This window comes from Humulus lupulus, chromosome 2, assembly GCF_963169125.1.
Source record: "Humulus lupulus chromosome 2, drHumLupu1.1, whole genome shotgun sequence".
NCBI lineage: Eukaryota > Viridiplantae > Streptophyta > Magnoliopsida > Rosales > Cannabaceae > Humulus > Humulus lupulus.
This window is the reverse complement of record NC_084794.1, coordinates 113097973-113117988: the sequence shown is the minus strand read 5'-3', so window position 1 is coordinate 113117988 and position 20016 is coordinate 113097973. Positions and strand designations below refer to the sequence as shown.

General features: G+C 38.0%; 2 protein-coding genes across 2 annotated transcripts; one reads left to right on the top strand and one right to left on the bottom strand.

Annotated features, from left to right (window-relative positions):
• The first annotated feature begins 7318 nt into the window (after window positions 1–7318).
• LOC133818379 (uncharacterized) lies at window positions 7319–17892 on the top strand. Its single transcript, XM_062251231.1, has 28 exons — window positions 7319–7466; window positions 7840–7890; window positions 7978–8250; window positions 8340–8399; window positions 8496–8588; window positions 8700–8928; window positions 9280–9386; window positions 9666–9728; window positions 9822–9922; window positions 10555–10649; window positions 10793–10813; window positions 10901–10996; window positions 11097–11217; window positions 11402–11545; window positions 11665–11861; window positions 12247–12518; window positions 12901–13002; window positions 13480–13656; window positions 13739–13927; window positions 14175–14416; window positions 14630–14776; window positions 15739–15955; window positions 16086–16214; window positions 16331–16444; window positions 16738–16812; window positions 16891–17070; window positions 17313–17372; window positions 17454–17892. The coding sequence occupies exons 2-28, from the start codon at window positions 7885–7887 to the stop codon at window positions 17526–17528; spliced, it is 3585 nt and encodes a 1194-aa protein (XP_062107215.1). The 5' UTR covers window positions 7319–7466; window positions 7840–7884; the 3' UTR covers window positions 17529–17892.
• Window positions 17893–18118: 226 nt separating this feature from the next.
• On the bottom strand, window positions 18119–19681 carry LOC133814623 (3-ketoacyl-CoA synthase 15). Its single transcript, XM_062247560.1, has 2 exons — window positions 19280–19681; window positions 18119–19168 (listed from the first exon to the last, which is right to left on the bottom strand). Exons 1-2 carry the CDS (start codon window positions 19679–19681, stop codon window positions 18119–18121), a joined length of 1452 nt encoding a protein of 483 aa, XP_062103544.1.
• Window positions 19682–20016: the final 335 nt, after the last annotated feature.

The window sequence follows — 20016 nt, the reverse complement described above, 5'->3', positions numbered from 1 at the left end:
TGCACGTTTACATTGCGTGGTTGACTTTATAAAAGGTCATAGCTTCCAACTCCAGTTCATACCCCGAGCTGGATGCCTTCTCGACCTGCGGCCTTCATAGTCCTGACTCGGCCCTTGAGTAATCTTGACGAACCTTTTGATTACCTCGAGCTAAAGAGTTAGGACCTGACGACGGAAGCTCCGGTCATGGGGTATCCACGTGGCTGATATAATTAGGCCATATCTCATCTCGCTAATAGCCCGTTGGAAAATCAAGGCGTACAAGTTTAAATTTACAACCTGCCGACCTAAGCGGCAAAAATAGGGTAAACCCCCTAGTTCCTCTGAGAACTCCTTGGCCGTGGTGGTCAAGTGGCCGCATATGTACACATCACCACCTAAGCTCTCCACTCAAGGCCAGGTGAACTTTTCTTTCCCTTTACTTGCACCACATAGCAGCCATGAGGCAAAGCCCAACAAGAAAATACAATATTGCATGAATATAATATCAACAATGATCGTAATAATCATTCAGGACTTTCAATCCAAAATAGAGGAGTGACAGTTGCAAAAGTCACTAAGGTGGGTTCCGTTCCCATTAGCCATGTGACGATAGGGTCACCTGGGCTTTACAGATAAGTGATCCTTTCACTAGCTTATCAAGATAAGTGTTTGATGAACTTGTCACCAATATAACCTACCGCATGACCTTAGAGTCACAACCATGGGATTCCGCTCCCAAGCCATGTGACAAATAGTCACCTAGGCTGGCTCTGAGTAACTAGTCCTAGACTAGTCAAGCGCTTATAATTTTCATCAACCTTAGGGTCGGTCCAACATTAATGCTCCTAGAGTCATTCAACGCTGATATCGATTAGATTTAATCTTTAATCGGCTCTGTGTTCATGACGCTTATGTCGTTCCTGACTCCCAGGTCAGTAATACGCGACCAGTGCCGATTCTGAATAGTCAATGCCATACACAAGTAAGCAAGATTCGCTAAGCATTTGATATACACTCAATGTCCACATTTAATAACCAACATGCCTCAACAACAACCACGCATGTCATATACACAGGGTGCATTTTTCTTACCTCTGGTTCGAGCGAGAAATAGAACAAGAACGACCCCTGAGAATGATCGACCTTTTGATTCCTTAGCGGTTACCTAATCATAACAAATTATAACCTCAATTAATGAAAATTAACAATAATAGGATCTTAACCCAAACCCCACTCTCGGGATGCCGAAACGTACCCACACGGTGAGTATATTCGATCCCGGGCCTTAAGGATTGAAACCCCGAGCCAAAACCCCTTAAAAACACTCAAAAGGAGATTCTGAAGGAACAGAGTAGCACTGGGCGCTACTCACTAGGACCCCAGCGCTCATCTCAGAACCAAAAAATGCCCAAACCAACCCTGGGTAGCGCTGTTGCACTCCCTTGTGGGCGCTATAGTGCTACACCCAGCCAGTTTTGCCCCTGAACCTTCTCCCTTCGACTTCTCCATTCCCAACCTGATTCCAATGCTTCCAAACATCAAATTAAGTGCCAAATGAACCCAAAAACCATCCCCACAAGTCCTAAGCATCACAACCACAAGAACCCTAGCCAAAAACTCCCAATAAAACCAATCAACCAACCTAGAAATCTTAACTGAATTCCATAACTAAAACAGAGCAAACCAGGAATTTAATGGCTAGAATCTCCTCAAGCTCAGATTATGATACTCTTCAATGGTGGAACACACTCCCAAGCTCTCAAGACTTATTTCCCAAGCTTGATTCCTCAACTTAAGCTCAAAAATCCAAGAAGAAAAATGAGAGAAAATAAGTACGGGAGAATGTGCTTTCTATGCTCTGTTTTCCCCTTCCTTCTACAGCCTTCAATGGCTTAATTCTATCCTTGGGGTGAAAAGACCAAAATACCCCCTAGGTCAAATATAGTTTCTAAAGGCTCCCACGGGTAAAATCGACATTTTCCACCTATTTCGTTAATTATAATTAACGCTCTCCAATTCCCGTTAATCTCAATATTCTCAAACACTAATAATTAATATGTCGTTACCCCTTAATTCCCGACAATGCTCTAATCATTAAAATCACCCCGACACTCGCCTCGAGCCTCGAACTTAATCACGTTATGACTAAACTGCTAATTTTCACTCAAAGATCGTCTCATGCCGAATAGCTCGAACAAATCCACATTATAATGTGGCCCCAACAAAAGATCACCGACATGCATACAAATATACAATTACGCCCTCAACAGGCCAAATTACCAAAACACCTTTGTAATGAAATGTGGACCCACATGCATGCATTTAACATCATATTATAATATAATTCACATAAACATGCATATAATCATTTAGTGGCATAATAAAGTAATTATGGCCCTCTCGGCCTACTAATCCAGCCATTAAACCACATTAAGGATTTCGGGGCATTACACTAAGCATGTTGTTTTTATTCTGTTGAATATCTGAATCTGTTTAATTAAGTTTTCTTGTTGAGTCATGGCTCACGGATGCTATGTGGTGCAGGTTTAGGTAAGGAGAAGCTTGGCCAGCCATGAGTTGGAGAGCATCAGGGGCGGTGTGTATATATGCAGTCTGCTTTACCGCCACTGCTGAGATATTGCAGAGGAACTAGGGTTGGACCCTGTTTTGTTGCTTAGGTCGACTTATTTTGTATTCCTTGAGTTCTAAACGACTTTTAAACTTCTATTTTGGGATCCCATGTAAAGACCAAAGCTTTTAATGAAAATGTTTATTCCTTTGACTAAAATTTTTAATACTTGAGCTATTAGGCACTTAATCACATATTTTAGTCCAAATGACTCGTTTAGCAAGTCCAACACTATTTTAAACGCACGTCGTAATGGTCTCTGATTAGTAGGGTGTTACAAGCTTAGTCTTGGAAGATTAAATCCTTAAGCAATCAGTGACTTATAAATTGAATTTAGGGTTTCAGAGTATTAGAGAGAATCAAAGGTAGTGAGAGCTTTGGACGAATGTTAGTTTCTAGAGAAAAGTGACATAGAACTAGGTGAAGACAAGAAAGGTGATAGAAGGGTAAAAACAAAATTTAGTATGGAAAATACAATTGTGGATGTCAAAATTCCACATCAAGTAAAGCACCCAAGAGGAGTCCCAAGTGATAGGAAAAGCCTTGGGGATCAAACTCGCACCTTCCTGGAGCTTGGGGGCGAGCGCAAGCCTCCCTAGGGCTTGGGCACGAGCTCAAGCCTCCCTAGGGCTTAGGGGGTGAGCTCAAGCCTCCATGGACTTTATTATTTACTAAGAAACTAATGTGAGCATGGAGAAATTACAAGAGAAGCCAAACAAGACGCCAACACCCAAGAGTTGTTTTGAAGAGATGGAGGAGACACGAGGACCAAGCTCACACCCCTAGGACCCCAAGGGTGAGCTCACCTAGGGGTAATCTGGGGGTGAGCTCACCTAGGGGTGACCTAGGGGGGCGAGCTTAGGGCCCCCCTGAAGCCCAAGCATAGGTTCAACCCCTCCCCAGACCAGGAAATGTGCGCAAGACTCCCTAGAAGCCAAGGAGATGATTTAGAGGGCCTTAACTATTGGGAAACGTATACAGAAACTTAATTATTTTCATGTAAAACATATATTAAACACATTAATATAAGACAATTGAATTTAAACAGAGATAATGATAAGAACACTTACATTATACGCAGCAGAATGTATTAGTCATTCCTTCAGTTTCTCTAACCCTTGTATCCTTTCTGTCGCAGGGTATCACCAAGAAACTGAACCGATCTTCAATTTTCTCACAACCTTCCAAAGTATCCTTAGAATCACCTAGACTAGAGTGGGCAATTCTCAACACATGAGATAGATACAAAGAGAAGAAGAATAGAAGAGAATATTGAGGCTTAGAAAATGACTTTTGCTGTAGAGAGAATCTAAAACCTAGAGTATCAAGAATAGATCTTTTGATCTTTCTAAAACATGTCATTTCAACTCTCACTTAGCATTCCTTTTATAGGCTCAATTATGTTATTTATTTTAATTAAAAAATCAATAAAGTAATAGATAATATCAGCCTAATGGTCGAAATTATCATGAGCTTTAGGCCCATGAAATTTCCCATTTAATTATAAGCCCATTGGACTTAAAATTAAGGCTTGCATTATTTTCTATTGATTTAATTAATTAAATAATTATTTAAATCATTTATCAAATTATTTATTTATAATTTGAACCTTGATTTAAACTTATTTATTAATTTAGACACTAATTTATCTTAATTAATAAATCTACCATAAAATCTCTTTTCTTCTCTAAATTGTATAACTCTGTGAAACTATCCAAGATTGACCTGGTCAACTTTGATAATTTTAATTGATAATTAAATCAATTAATTGAGAATATCTAGATGATTTTATCAAAGGTACAGTGGGGACCATGGGCATATGAAATCAAGCTCCAATAAGTTGTCATAAATTTAACAAATAAATTTACTAACTTATTAATTCATCATGACTCCACTAAAGACTCACAATTGCACTCTTGAATTCATAGAACACTCTACAAGAAATATAGATACATGATTAATTATCCATTGTTACAACCATAATTTTCACTCAATCCTCTATAAAACGGTCTATAACGAGATGGGACTAAAATACCGTTATACCCCTCATTGTATTTTATCCTTAAAACACCTAGTTCTTTGTAAATGATATTTCAATAAACTAATATTAATGACTGAAATGAGATCTCTATCATTTAGTACCTTGAACCAAACTAATAGGAAACCATCGTTTTACTTCCTCATCAGAAGTTATAGATGTTCATATCTATGATTAACACTCTCACTCAATTATACTACCGAGTTCCCAAGATGTAAGTATGAGCTAGTCCGTAGGGTAAGTTGGTAACGAACAAGTCAAAGAACTCAAATAATACAATCAGTTAAAATACTAACCACTCAGAATTGAGATTGAATTGACCTATGGTCAACTATATGATATGACTAGAATAGATAATAATGGTATGTTTACTTATCCTATTTACTGTCAATATCGGTCTAGTTCGATGTAACAAATACATCCGATCTTATCTACTTTGCTAATGTTCTGGAAAGAACACAACACTACAATGTGTAAGTAGATCATATCGTAGATTGGCAAGTTAGTGTAAATCCTCTGCACTGACTAATCTTAGGACTAACTTATGTTTGAACATATAATCATATTTATATTCCACTGTAATTACGTCACTATAGATACGATTAGCTATATGCTCCAGATTTAATAGAAGTTTATATTAAACAAATAATCATGAAAATAAAACATGTGAGCAAAGTGATTGAAATTGATTTCTATTCTTTTATTGATAATAAAATGAGATTACAAAGAAATTGAGTTTTAATTAGGGCATAAAACCTCAATATCAACAAGCTTGGAATACCAACTTAAGGCCATCACCAAGCTTGAAAGGAAATAAGCCCAGAGAGTCCCTATAGCCTGGAGGCAAAGTACCTCCTCGACCTTGAGCTATAAATGTCTTGCACTCAAGGACTTATTAAGGCATGGGTAAAGAGGATGTACGAAAAAGGCCCGGGTAGTACGGAGTACGAAAAAGGCCCGGGTAGTACGGAGTACGAATCAGACACGACCATCATAAGAGTAATGGTCATACATAAGTCAGGAGAGTAGCGGTCAGACATAAGTTAGGAGAGTAGTGGTCGTACAAAGTACTAAGAGGAGGCACACCTCCTCCCACGCCTCTGACAAATGTCAGGCCTGGAGCCTGACACCACTAACGCTTGCTCCATGACCCTCTAAGGTGCCTTGTCATTCCACCACCTCTTTGTCCCCTTGGGACCGTTTTTGTACTAAGCGCCATTAGAACTCCTCTTCAAATATGACATTTCTTCAACTAAGAAAGGGGTCGGAAAATGATGCACTGTAACTAGAAATTCTTGAATAATATGAATATTCTCTCCATTTTTACTCTACAACTTGATTCTAAGTTCATATAGCTATCCTAAGTTCTTATAAGTTTCTTCACAACTCTTCATTTACTTTTAAGATCAGAAGTTTTCCAATATAACATGGTTGACGAGTTCTTACCTCAATAGTTTGGCGCCGTCTGTGGGAAGGACTAGTATCAAGCCGTTGTTCTTCCATCAATTCCGACAAGAAGAAATGCCAAGACATTCAAGACGCCTACGGGAACCTCAGGATGTTGAGACCCACCTTGACGGAGACCAACTAAGAGCCTCCAAAAGAGACTTTCCACCACCTGAGGATAGAGGTATACCAGAGGAACATCTAGCTCCTAGAGAGGAGAAAGAGGCATCATTCCCGGCTGTCCAACCTAGTGGAGGTCATCCTGAACCATTTGCCGCCTGTGTGGGTGGCCTGAGTATGCACCCTCCTCCTCGACCACCGACTGCACCGCGCTCTGGCCACCGGGATCCAGGCCTCTCTTCGCACAAGCTCAGAAATAGTTCACGGGTACACTCCATGGGCTCCAGCTCCAGAACTCGCTTTTACGAGGATTAAATACATGAGTTGCACATAAAAAATCAAAGGTTGGAAGCCACGATAGATAACATGCAAGAGGTGTTGAACGATATGCTGCAAGGGAAGTCAAGCATGCCCCTTCCCCAGCATATAGAGAAAGAGCATGTACGAAGAGAAACCACCATACCTGTGGATGGTGGTAAAATACAACTCTACACTAGTCATACCCCTGGGGCCGTTTTTGTACTAAGAGCCATTATAGCTCCCCTATATTACACGAGTTCTTCAAAGATATTTAAATTTTAAACAATTTCTTTATAGAACCCATCTTAATTTTTCTTCATCACAAAATTCTAGATGTAAAATTCGTCTCAGTAACTTTTTTAAATACTAAAAACTAAATCATAAAATTTAATTTTATTCTTTTGAACACAAAAAATAAAATAAAAAACTTATGTCATAAAAAACAAAATTATTAATACAATTACAATTTATATATATATTTTATATTTGTACATATCAAAGTATGTAATTTTTTTTTAATATTAATAATCTAATGAGTTAAAGTGGAATCACCTTAACATTCAGTCTTGATTCGAGTTAAGAGTTAAAATATGAACAATGAGAAAGAATATAAATGGATTCGAAATCATATTAATAAAGCCTCCACATTTTGGTATCTTAACTTTAAAGTTTATATTTTGGTTGTTGAAGTATAAAAATTATTCATTTTTAGTTTTCTTCCATAGTTAAAGATCAAAATGATAACATTGAAGTGTAGGGACTAAAATGAAAGCTTTTTAAGAGTTCAGGGACTTAATTCTCTGTGCCGAGGGGAGTTAGGACATAGAAAACGCAGGGGAAGAGGTACACTGAATTTTTCCAGACTGTATTGTTGGAGCTGGGCTTTCCGTTGCCCAGATCCAGTGTCCCTTGATCGCTATTCTACCCTCTCCATTTTTTCTTTCTTCACAGGTCTCTCTCTCTCTCTCCTTTGCATTTGGTTTTGATATATTTGATCTGAATTCGTAATCTGTGTTTGATTGCTTTCATTTTACTTTGATTAGGTTCAGCCCAATTTGGTGCTATTTTGTTTGATTTGGATTTTTCTGAGTCATTTGATTTGGTGACTTAGCTGTTTTCATTTGCTTCTGTGATTTTTCTCCTTTCTGGTTCTCTCAGTGTTGCTCGATTTGCATATCTATGTCATCGTTGTGGAATAACTGTGCATAAGATTGTTGTTAGTTACTGACACTGACTTGGGTTCTTATCAGTTTTGTCCAATTCAGAGAGTGAAGAAGGGTAACGTATAGAAGAAAACTAACCCCATTTTTTTTCCCTTGCACAGAATCATAATTACCAAGCTAAACAACCAAACCATTTGCAGACAACAATGGCGGTAATTCCTGGGATACACACCCCCCTTTTGCAGTTATTTTGCAGTGATTGAATTTTGATTTTGTTTCTATTGGTTTTGGTGGAGCAGGACTCTTCCGGCACCACCCTCATGGATCTAATTACGGCGGACCCCTCCCCTGCCTCCGCCCCTGCTACTTCATCCTCATCATCCTCTTCTTCTTCTTCAGCATCATCCATCCCGGCAGGGCCGCCAACTGCTTTGGGGAAGCCTTCCGGCGAGAAGCGTTCCAAGAGAGCAACCCTCCTACAGATCCAGAACGATACCATCTCTGCTGCCAAAGCTGCATTGCATCCTGTTCGCACTAACATAATGATGCCCCAGAAGCAGAAGAAGAAGAAGGTGCTTATTATCACTAAACCCATTTAAGCTTTCAGCTCTTTAAGATATTTTTCTACTTCATTTGCTTACTTTTCCTTTCTTGGTTGCAGCCTGTTTCGTATTCACAACTTGCCAGAAGCATTCACGAGCTTGCTGCCGCATCCGATCAGGTAACTGAGCATTGCTTTTTGTCAATTTTTATTGCTATATTTTCTCTTGGGTTTGGAAGTAACCATTTTTTTTATAACGGATAATTGTGTGAATAGAAAAGTTCCCAGAAGCAGTTACTGAACCATGTGTTTCCCAAGTTAGCTGTGTACAATTCAGTTGACCCTTCTTTGGCACCTTCCCTGCTTATGGTTTGTTTCTACAATTCCTTGTCTTTCTTTTGCAACCTTGTGTTTGTGTATTACTATATACTCCTAAAAGCGTTTTGCATGGTTGTGAGAATACTTTTTTTCTTTCTGCAGCTTAATCAGCAGTGTGAAGACAGGAGTGTTCTACGGTATGTCTATTATTACTTAGCCAGGATTTTGTCGGATAATGGGGCACAAGGTGTAAGTACTGGTGGTGGGATTCCAACTCCAAACTGGGATGCATTAGCTGACATAGATGCTGTTGGTGGGGTGACTAGAGCTGATGTTGTACCTAGAATTATAGCTCTGCTGACAACCGAGGCTTCAAATGTTGAAGTAGAATGTAAAGTGCTTCTTATTTATGGTTTTGACATGATTATTGCTTTCAATTTCTTCAAAATTTCAAATCTTTATAAATCTTGGGTTTGGTGATTGATTGCATGGTTATTGTAGATTGTTTACTTTTCATATAATTTTACCACCCTTCTTTACTTTTTTGTTAGAAAAATTCGTTCATTTTAGTTTATATTATAATATTTCCGACTCTTTTACAAGAGATCTTTCTGTAGAATAGAAAAATAAAGCGGTTTACTTTTTCCTTTCAAAGTGTGTGGAGTGTTATATTAGATTATGCTGTCTTCAATTACTGTTCTATGTAATGCTTGACTTTATTTATTTTTTATTTTTCAAATAGTTCATGCCAGAAGGCTGCAAGCATTGAAGGCTCTTACATATGCTCCCTCAAGCAACTCCGAGATATTATCAAAATTGTATGAAATTGTATTTGGGATTCTTGATAAGGTTCTTACTCTCTTCTCTTATATAAACCCACACACATCATTAATAGATAATGCACATTCCTACTCACACCGTATGCTTATTTAAATTGTATGATAATTGCCAGGAAATAAATATAGGTAATTTTGTAATATTGGTCATCCTGCCCAAAATTATGAAATATGTACAATTGATTATCATCTCAGTCTCTTTTGAAATTTCTTCTTTGTATAACATAAGAGGATCATCAATTTTACCCTCGCTCTTTATATTTATTCTATACAACAATCCATCAATTCTCAGGTAGCTGATGCCCCGCACAAACGCAAGAAAGGTGTGTTTGGGACTAAAGGTGGCGATAAGGAGGTAATTCATCCACGTACTTTCGTGAATTCTAGTGAAGTACTTTATAAGCTGATACACCTCTTAAATTAATTCCATTATAAATTCATATATTAGTTTATCATCCGGAGTAATTTGCAATACGGTGCCTTAAGTGCTTTGCGAAGGCTTCCTCTGGATCCAGGAAACCCAGCATTTCTGCATAGAGCGTCACAGGGGTAATTCTTTTCGTACAATTTTAATGTTAACTTTTTATTGCATGCATGTAGTTGTTGTATGGAAATCTCAAGTAATTAGTTGTACTTATATATCCATTTGTTAGCTTTCATTATAGTTCTCCCCCTTATTATGTGTTGCTAAAGTTTTCTGCCTCCCAAAGGTTAGGGAGGACAAGTACATACAAAAAAGAAGTGTTGACAAAAATGTTGAGTTATTCCTTTTGGTTTTCCGTTGTTACTCTTTATTATATACGACTTAAATAGAGAACATCAGATGGTCCAACCTCTTTTACCTGTTGCTTTATGGGAAATATTGGAAACCTATGGTGTCATTTGTGTTTTCTCAAAAGTTTTGCCAATGTGACGCTGATCCCTCTGTTGGAAAGAGTCATTTCTGAAGAGGTGGCTCTAAAAATCTACAATTGTTTTCTAGCATGATTGAAATTCATTGGTTTAATTACCCTATTACTCATGGTTTTGCTACACTTTTTGCTATATTGTTTTTCTAGCAATCTACATAAGTCCTAACTCCTATGTTTAGGCTAGTTCATAGCACATGCGGTACCTTTACCTCTTTGTGCTGCACATTTGGGTTTAATTTTGACTATCCGATGCATTATATTTGAGTATAGGGTTTCATTTGCTGACCCTGTTGCTGTGAGGCATTCTTTGGAAATTCTTTCTGAGCTAGCTACCAAAGATCCTTATGCAGTTGCAATGGCCATAGGTAATTTGCTTTGATTTAATATTTTTAATTTTTATTACATATCATGATATTTTGCTCAAGCAAATGAATCTGTTTTTTTATGTGTAATTGTTGTATTTCTTTTTGTTCCACCTATAGTATCTAAAGCCGCCTTTTTTATGCAGGGAAACTTGCACAGCCTGGAGGTATTCCTTTGTGGTCTCTATTGATGTACTTTGTTACCATACCGCCTAAATTTATTTTGTGGTAATAATATATATGTTCACGGGCAGGGGCTCTGCAGGATGTGCTGCATTTGCATGATGTTCTTGCAAGAGTTGCACTAGCTAGATTGTGTTATACTATATCTAGAGCTCGAGCACTAGATGGTTAGTATTTTTCCTTTTTCTTTTTCCCATGTGCCATCTGGTATTTTATTTCCTTGAATACTATGTGATTGACTTTCTAAACATATTGTTTGCTGTACAGAGAGGCCTGATATTAAATCTCAGTTCAACTCTGTGCTCTATCAACTGCTTCTGGATCCGAGTGAAAGAGTCTGCTTTGAGGCAATCTTATGTGTTTTGGGAAAACATGACAATGCAGAGAGGTTCCTTTCTGTGTCTTCTAATTGTTTGCACCTTTGTTTTGGTTATTCCTTGTATACTTTCTTTTAGGAGGTTTTGCTTAGTATTTTTGGTCTCACTGCGTCTAGTTGCTTTTACAATTTGACGAGATGTTATTTTGTTTCCTTTTCTATTTTGAATTTTTTTTCTGACCATTCCTTCATGTAGGACTGAAGAGCGAGCTGCTGGGTGGTATCGTTTGACTAGGGAGATTCTGAAATTGCCAGAAGCGCCTTCTCTGAAGGAAGCTGCTAAAGATAAATCCCAAAAGACAAGGCGTCCGCAACCTCTTATTAAGCTTGTAATGAGAAGGTTGACTATGCTTCTATCTCTGTCTCCCCCCCCTCCATCCCTCTATACCTAGGATTAAAAACATCTGAATTCTTGATGGATGTTAGGAATTTATGTTCTGTTTCATACTTTATATTCAGGCTGGAGAGTTCTTTTCGTAGTTTTTCTAGGCCAGTACTGCATGCTGCAGCAAGAGTTGTTCAGGAGATGGGGAGAAGCCGGGCTGCTGCATTTGCTTTAGGTGTACAAGACATTGATGAAGGGGCACATATTAATTCATTTTCGGAGACAATAGATTCACACGACTCAGATAGTACTGAAGCCCCACATTCTGAAAGTAAATTATTTTCTTTGAGTACCCATCTCTTGCATCATATCTTCTATTTAGTGTTTCACAGGATCCTTGATATTAAATTCTGATATTTAGTATTTATTTATTTCTTGTGATAGTTTATAGATTGCAATTTTCAAACTTAGACATTTAGTAGAATTTTTCTTTGCATGCAGTGCCAATTGGTTTTGGCTCTTTAACAAGGCTGGCAGGTGTTATATATTCGTTGAATGGAAAGATTGTTGCATAGTTGAAAACATAGGATCATAGTTCATAAGCAGTATGATTTAAATGATTTATATTGCATATGTTATTGCTATTGTTTACTGTGTTCTTCTAATGCTTTATCATCTGGTTGTAGTTCTTTATTCCTTTTGCCCGCTTCATGTAGGTTCCCGGAGAACCGCTTCCATATCTAATGGAACTGGTAGCAAGGACACAATTGCAAGTTTGTTAGCATCATTGATGGAAGTTGTGCGGACAACTGTTGCCTGTGAATGTGTTTATGTTAGAGCGATGGTTATTAAAGCTTTGATTTGGATGCAAAGTCCACATGATTCATTTGATGAGCTGAAATCCATTATTGCATCAGAACTTTCTGATCCAGCTTGGCCAGCCACGCTTCTGAACGATGTTTTACTTACTTTGCATGCTCGTTTTAAGGTATTAATGGACATGGAAATGTCTCTTACGATTCACTTCCGCTTTGATACCATGCACTGAATTGTATGTTTCATTTTCTATTCCTGTACTTGTGATTTTCACCGCCTGTTGTGTGTCTTTGTTTGTGATGACATTCAAATTATAACACTTGTCGTTTGGCTGGGATGGGGTTGGGGGATTTAAACATTTCTTTGAATGGCCTCTGTGGTTTACGTAATTAATGAGTTAGTTGGATGTTTGAGTATTCTCTTTTTGTTGCCAAAGCTTGGATTTTATTGATGTGATGTTTATGATTTCTATATATGTTTTTTCTTTCAAAATATATTCTGCCTTCTCTTCTATTCTAAGTACTATGTGTTCTTATTTTATTTATTCTTCATAGGCAACTCCAGATATGGCTGTCACGCTTCTTGAAATTGCAAGGATCTTTGCTACCAAAGTTCCAGGGAAGATCGATGCTGATGTGTTACAACTACTATGGAAAGTAGGTTTTATTCTGTTCTCATTTCAAACTACTTCCCATGACCCTGCCTTTGATTTTAATTCTATGTTAAAATTCTTTTTAATGTTTTAATTATAGTGTCATTGCTTATAATTTTATCATTGTTTCCTTGCTTCTACATGAAAAGTACTGTCATGTATTATTTTCTTGCTTACTGATGGGCTATATAGCAATCATGGGGTAATTGCTTACAAATTAATTGTTGTATCTGTGCTTCTTTCTGAAAAGTACTGTTTTCTGTATTATCTTCTTGCTTATTGATGGCTTTCACCCTATATTTTAACTGTTCTTTATCAATTGGATTGTAATCTTTCTTTTATGTTGTTCTTTTCATACCTTAATTATTTCCAGTTTAATACTGAAGAATTTTTATCCCACAAAATTATGTCATTTTATTTATTTGTGAAAATTGATAGTGGAAATTTTTATTCATAGTATTTTTAAAATGTCCATTTTCAGACATGCCTAGTTGGAGCTGGTCCTGATGGGAAACACACTGCTTTAGAGGCAGTTACCATAGTTCTTGATCTACCTCCACCACAACCTGGATCAATGATGGGGTTGACATCAGTGGATCGAGTGTCAGCATCAGATCCAAAATCAGCTTTGGCACTGCAGAGATTAGTTCAAGCAGCAGTAAGCGGATTAATGCTTTTTCTATTTTAGTTGCAGATCATCATTTAGATTTTTGTTTCTTGTTGAACATATAAATTCACAGGTATGGTTTCTTGGAGAAAATGCGAACTACGCTGCTTCTGAATATGCCTGGGAATCTGCAACACCTCCTGGCACTGCATTGATGATGCTAGATGCTGATAAAATGGTTGCTGCTGCCAGCTCTCGTAACCCAACTCTAGCTGGTGCATTGACTCGACTTCAAAGGTGTGCATTCAGTGGGAGCTGGGAGGTATAAGCTTTTTCCTTTGTGGTCAGTTATCTATGTGCTTACCATCTATATCTTGGGCGATGATAGGTTGAATTCAAAACTGTGTAAACCAACGTTTCCATCCTTTATGGGATCGCCTGCCTAGTTTAAGTGTTGTAATCATTTAGACCTTATGATTTAAATAAAATGGCGTTTGAGAATTGATCTGCTTTGAGTAATCTGTTTTGATTTTCCTTTCTTATATGTTCTTGGTTACATGATTCTCCAGGTTCGAATTGTTGCTGCCCAAGCTCTTACAACCATGGCGATTAGGTCTGGTGAGCCTTATAGGCTACAGATTTATGAATTCTTGCACACTTTAGCTCAGGGTGGTGTTCAGTCTCAACTGTCAGAGACGCATCTCAGTAATGGGGAAGATCAAGGAGCCAGTGGTACTGGCCTTGGAGTTTTGATCAGTCCCATGATAAAGGTTCTTGATGAAATGTATAGAGCACAAGATGAATTGATTAAGTAAGCTCTTAAATATTTTGCTTCTTTATTATTAATGTGTTATATATAAGAAATGATAACTATTGATATAATGCACGATAACTATTGTTTTAAAGTATGATAATTATCCAATGAAGACCAGCTTAGGAAAAAATTTGCATCTTTATCTGATAAAATATATTTTTTATTTGTGCTATATCTTACACTGACAAAAGTTTCCTTTGTGATGATCAGAGATATTCGTTACCATGACAATGCACAAAAAGAATGGGCAGATGAAGAACTGAAAAAACTGTATGAAACCCATGAAAGGTTGCTTGATCTGGTTTCACTGTTTTGTTATGTTCCAAGAGCAAAGTATCTACCATTGGGGCCAATAAGGTAGACATTATTATGCAGACCACTTTGTGTTTGTTTAATAGATGTCAAGTTCATATGATTATTTCCGTTTGAGAGGAAAGATCATAGTTAGATGTATGAAATTATGTTTCTATTATGTTGACTTGGTTAGAATGCATTATTTAAGATGATCTTTACCTCAGTATTCCATATTTCTCTTCATGTAGGAAATGTCGGTCCTTGTATGGGTTTGGATATATCTTATATCATTTTGTAGTATGCAGCACTCATTTTTGTACATCACCACACTACTATGACTTTTTATTTTAGGGACTGAGTTTTGTTTCTTGCAAAAGATTTACTGTACTTCTTTTGTTTTGGGTGTTGGTGGATTAGGAGTCCTTTGGAAAAATGATACTTTGATAACTGGGCCAATTTTCCTTTATTCCTTCTTGTTATAAGTATGTGTTCTTTTCCCCTTGAGAAACAAGAAATTTATTGACTGGGAGACAACTATCCTGCTGTGGTCTGCTTATACTGAGGAACGTGCTATATTGATGCAGTAGTAAACAACAAGCGAGACATTTGTACTCGTGCTTGTAGTTTAGAGGCCGAGAAAACAAAAAGCGAGAAATTTGCTCTCTTGCTTGTAGTGTAGAGATTGAGAAATCTAGCTCCATATAGCTTTAACCTGAGAAAGGTTGATCGAAATTAGAAACCTAAGGACTTACTTTTGGACTACTTAGTCCTCTAATTCAAAACTCTTTAGCAAGTAAGAATCCTTAATAAACTAGACTGAGATCTTACGTCATGCAGGGACTTACATAAAAACAATCTCCTCCTGCCATAGTAGTTAGTCCTTGGTAATGTTCATGGACTGAAAGTTTAACAAGTAGATTCCCTCACAGGCATAGTTTCTGTTGACTTGTTTATGTTGTGAATTGTGTTAATATATTGGCCATATAGTTTTCCTTGGCATTGCTGATTTTTTTCTCTTTTACCAGTGGAAAACTGATTGATAAATATCGCTCAAAGCACAATATCAGTGCATCAACTGGTTTGAGTGATCCAGCTGTTGCTACTGGAATTTCCGATCTTATTTATGACTCCAAACCAGCACCTGCTGACTCTGATGCACTTGATGATGACCTAGTCAATGCATGGGCAGCAAATCTCGGTGATGATGGATTGTTTGGAAAGAATGCGCCAGCTGTGAACAGGGTAAAATGATCAATAGTAAATAGTTATTGTCTTTGTTACTACTTAGATGTCTTTTAATATGAGCTTGGATTAGTCAGTATAATCTATGGACTTATTTTGTAGACTTATTTTCAACTTGATTTTGTCCTAGGTTAATGAATTTTTGGCTGGTGCTGGAACTGATGCTCCTGATGTTGACGATGAACATATCATCTCCAGACCTTCAGTTAGTTATGATGATATGTGGGCAAAGACACTTCTAGAGACTACAGAAATAGAAGTACGTATTTTTCAAGTTATCGTTTCTGGTTGACTTGGCACAAAAGAGAAATAGGTTTTAGTGTATATGAACAAAAACTTCTTGCTGTTCACTATTTATATTCTTCGGAGTTGCAGGAAGATGCAAGGTCATCTGGATCATCATCTCCAGATTCAACAGGATCAGTTGAAACTTCCATATCGTCTCACTTTGGTGGAATGAGCTACCCTTCATTGTTCAGTTCACGACCGGTATAGTGAAAATAATAATTGATTTGAGACCACTTTGTTTTGTAAATTTTTCAGGCTCATGTTTCTGGTTCAGCAAGCTTTTACTGATTATATGTTAAGAGTAACCATGATTTTATCTGAATTAAGCAGTACTTCATAGGTTTAATAAGGTTTAAGAGGATCCAATTATCATATAAGATTACAAAAAAATCTGGCATTCTTGTTCCTATATCAATCTTGAAGTGTGTTGTTACAGTGAAACATAATTGGTTCCCATGTTTTTATTCATTTGACTAATTAATAATCTTCAACAGGAGAGGTCAGGAGGAAGCAGATTCAGCACTGCCGCTACAAGTGGTCCTTCATTGTATGAGGGTGTTGGCTCCCCGGTGGGGCTCATTGCCACTTATCTTTCATGTTTGTATCTTTCGACCGAGTAAATATTCTAATGCTTCAACCCTTTCCAGATTCGAGAAGAGCCTCCGCCATACTCATCACCTGTTAGGCAAAGGTTTGAGTCCTTTGACAGTCCTCTGGCTGGCCGAGGATCCCAGAGTTTTGAATCTCAAGATGAGGAACGGGTTTCTTCCAGCAATCCGCAACATGGAACAGCACTTTATGACTTCACTGCTGGTGGTGATGATGAGGTAAATTTCTTGTTAGATGAGAAATTATGTTGTTTGATGTGAGGTGTGGCATCTCAACATGTTCAGCTAGTTATGTACTGGGGATGATGCTTGAATCGGGGATGATGCTTGAATCTTGGATGGGCTTATCACTATTTTTATGAGCTCAATTTTCGCTCTATCTCATCCTTTTACTCAAATATTAGCATCCACTTTTTCAAATGGGAAGACAGATAATTAATGATTAATTTACGTCAATGCAGCTTAACTTGACAGCAGGCGAGGAGGTTGACATACAGTACGAAGTGGATGGCTGGTTCTATGTAAGTGTATTGCAGACAAGGCAGGAACTTATCCTTCATTAATGACTAGCTAACACCTCTCATTTTGCACGCTTGTTGCAGGTGAAGAAGAAACGCCCTGGGAGAGATGGAAAAATGGCTGGGCTTGTCCCAGTTCTATACGTTAATCAGTCTTGAGTAGTTTGGTATAGGTTACCAGAAAAATTGATCATCCCATTGTTTTTCCTTGCTGTTTGGTATGGCTGGGCCTGGTCACTTCGATGTGCTTGTTCAAGTTTGGTATTTTTGCCTGCCAGCATGATTTTTACAGCTGACACATGCCCGAGCCTCAATAACCGTCCACATTTTTGGAACAGTGGACGTTACATGAAGAATCAGTCAATGTGTGAATACTTTTTGTTCATAATTCTTTCTTAACAACCATGTTATTTAATATCATTTTTGAGCGATTGGTTGTGATTATGATGTCATAACTTGTAGCCTAAAAATGTGTGAATGTCATTTTTCTTTCTATACTAAATTGTTTATTCTTGATAAGCAATCATCACACTATCGATCCAGCGAGTGTTGACCTAGCAATGTTAGAATTTACAGACCTCAATTAGGATTATAATTCATACGCGTTTATCTTATAATTATGTTTTCCACTGGAAAAGTTGAGGAAAGAGCTTTGTATAAGAATGTGTTTATGGTAGAGAAGAAATAAAACTATTTGATTTCAATGTGGAAAAAAGAAACTTTGTCTAATCTGGGGATAATGAATGAATTCAATCCCATGGACTTTGGATAGGCCCCTTAACATTCTTGAGAGCTTTCCAAATGACGCTGTTGCACTTGATACCGGAGCCAAAGGCAATTTGCCAAATGCGATCGCCACTTTTGATCTTTGCAGTTGACTCCAAGTAAGCCAGTTCATACCACACACTGCTACTTGAAGTATTGCCGAACCTCTCAAGCGTTTTCCGGGAGGCCTCCATGTGTTCCTCTACCAGCCCTAGCTTCCGCTGTGTTTCATCCAGCACTTTCTTGCTGGTTGCCACTATGCATATGTGCTCAAATACTGTCTTGGATTTAATTTGGTTGCTGAAAAAAGCATGGTGTTGTGAGACAGGGAGAAGCAGAGACTCAATGGCATCTTTGCTCACATACACACCTTGCATCCCTTTCTCATCTTCCTCTACGCGAATGCTTTTGAAGCTCTTGTCTTGCATGCCGTGGTGAGTTCGAAGCAGTTGGTGCAGCTCATACTTGGCCTGCCATCTGTGCCGGCGAGAGCTGGAGAGCAGCATTGCAGCGGCTCCCATTCGGCAGAAGCAGTTGGGAAGGAGCTTGTCAATATGGTTACCCTTGTACCAAGTAAAGCTCACAACTTCGGTGCTCACCACCAGTGCATATGACCCTGGATAGGCCTTCATAAGGTCTTTAGCCATGTCAATGGCTATGATACCAGCAGAGCAACCCATGCCTCCTATATTGAAGCTCTGCACGTTGTTCCTCAGCTTGAAATGGTTTATGACCATTGAAGAGAGCGATGGTGTCGTGTTCAATACTCCACAGTTGACCACCAAGATTCCAATGTCCTTAGGCCGGATTTTTGTTTTGGCAAACAGCTCATTAATGGCCCCAAACATCACCAGTGCAGCCTCTTCTCTGCCATCGTTCAACGTTATCTTGTAATCTGGCTGGAAAACTATTCTGGGCATGTAGGTTTCGTCGCCTATCCCGCATTTCTTGAGAACTCGCCATTGAGAGTCTATGGAAGCTTCAGTGAAGTTGCCTGATTTTCTTGCTAACTCGATGAATTCCACCCTCGAGATCTTCAGTTTTGAAACAGACCATAATAATCATTTAGTAGTAGTTGAAGGAACGTTGATTGAATCAAATTGAACAATAGAGACAAAACGAAAGAGGGTGCTAATGATATATACCTTGAGATCACTTGGTGGACGATAACAAGCATAGTCCAATAAATATGTAGGGCGAGGAGTCAAGTAGTGGAAATAGACATATACAATCAATACAAATAAACCAACTAAAAAGAAAGCATCCATAAGATCACATTTGGTAGACAGATCTTGGCGTATGTGCTTCAATATTTCAGCACCAAAGATCAATAAGACAATTGGCGCAGTCATCAAGATATAAAACCATCGGCAAATGAGGTAACCAAAACCAAGCTTCACATATTTGAGACTGATTGAAGCAAGGAAATCTGGCAAGGTTGGCGGAATCTTGATGGAGAAATGAACAGATCCATCCTTGGGACTAGAATTATTGTTCTTACTCTCTGCTTGTAATTGCTTCACCTCATGATGATGATCTATTGCCATTGATGCATAGGTTGATCAGTAGTTAAGTTTTTGATATAATGGTCTTTGTGTTTGAATATCATTTATGGACCAAGAGATATAGAAAATGAGAAGCGGGTTGGACTGAATGAAGAGCTATATAATTGTAACTTACTGGTGTTGCCTACTTGCCTTTTCGTATGGGATAATTATTATTAGTTTATAACAAAAATTGATTAGGCCTTTTGTGCATGAGGCACAACAGCAGCGGGTTTGTAGTACCATGAAACTTGTGTGTACCATGCTAGCCATACCCTATACCTAGTATAAGTAACTACTAATCAAATAGTTAACAATTATACTGATCTCATATAACG

Coding starts and splice junctions, on each gene's coding strand:
- LOC133818379 (XM_062251231.1), top strand. Junction 9,923..10,554: donor CTGCATAGAGCGTCACAGGG/GTAATTCTTTTC, acceptor ATTTGAGTATAG/GGTTTCATTTGCTGACCCTG. Junction 17,071..17,312: donor CTGCTGGTGGTGATGATGAG/GTAAATTTCTTG, acceptor ACGTCAATGCAG/CTTAACTTGACAGCAGGCGA.
- LOC133814623 (XM_062247560.1), bottom strand. CDS start 19,681: ATGGCAATAGATCATCATCATGAGGTGAAGCAATTACAAGCAGAGAGT. Junction 19,169..19,279: donor GTCCACCAAGTGATCTCAAG/GTATATATCATT, acceptor TCAAAACTGAAG/ATCTCGAGGGTGGAATTCAT.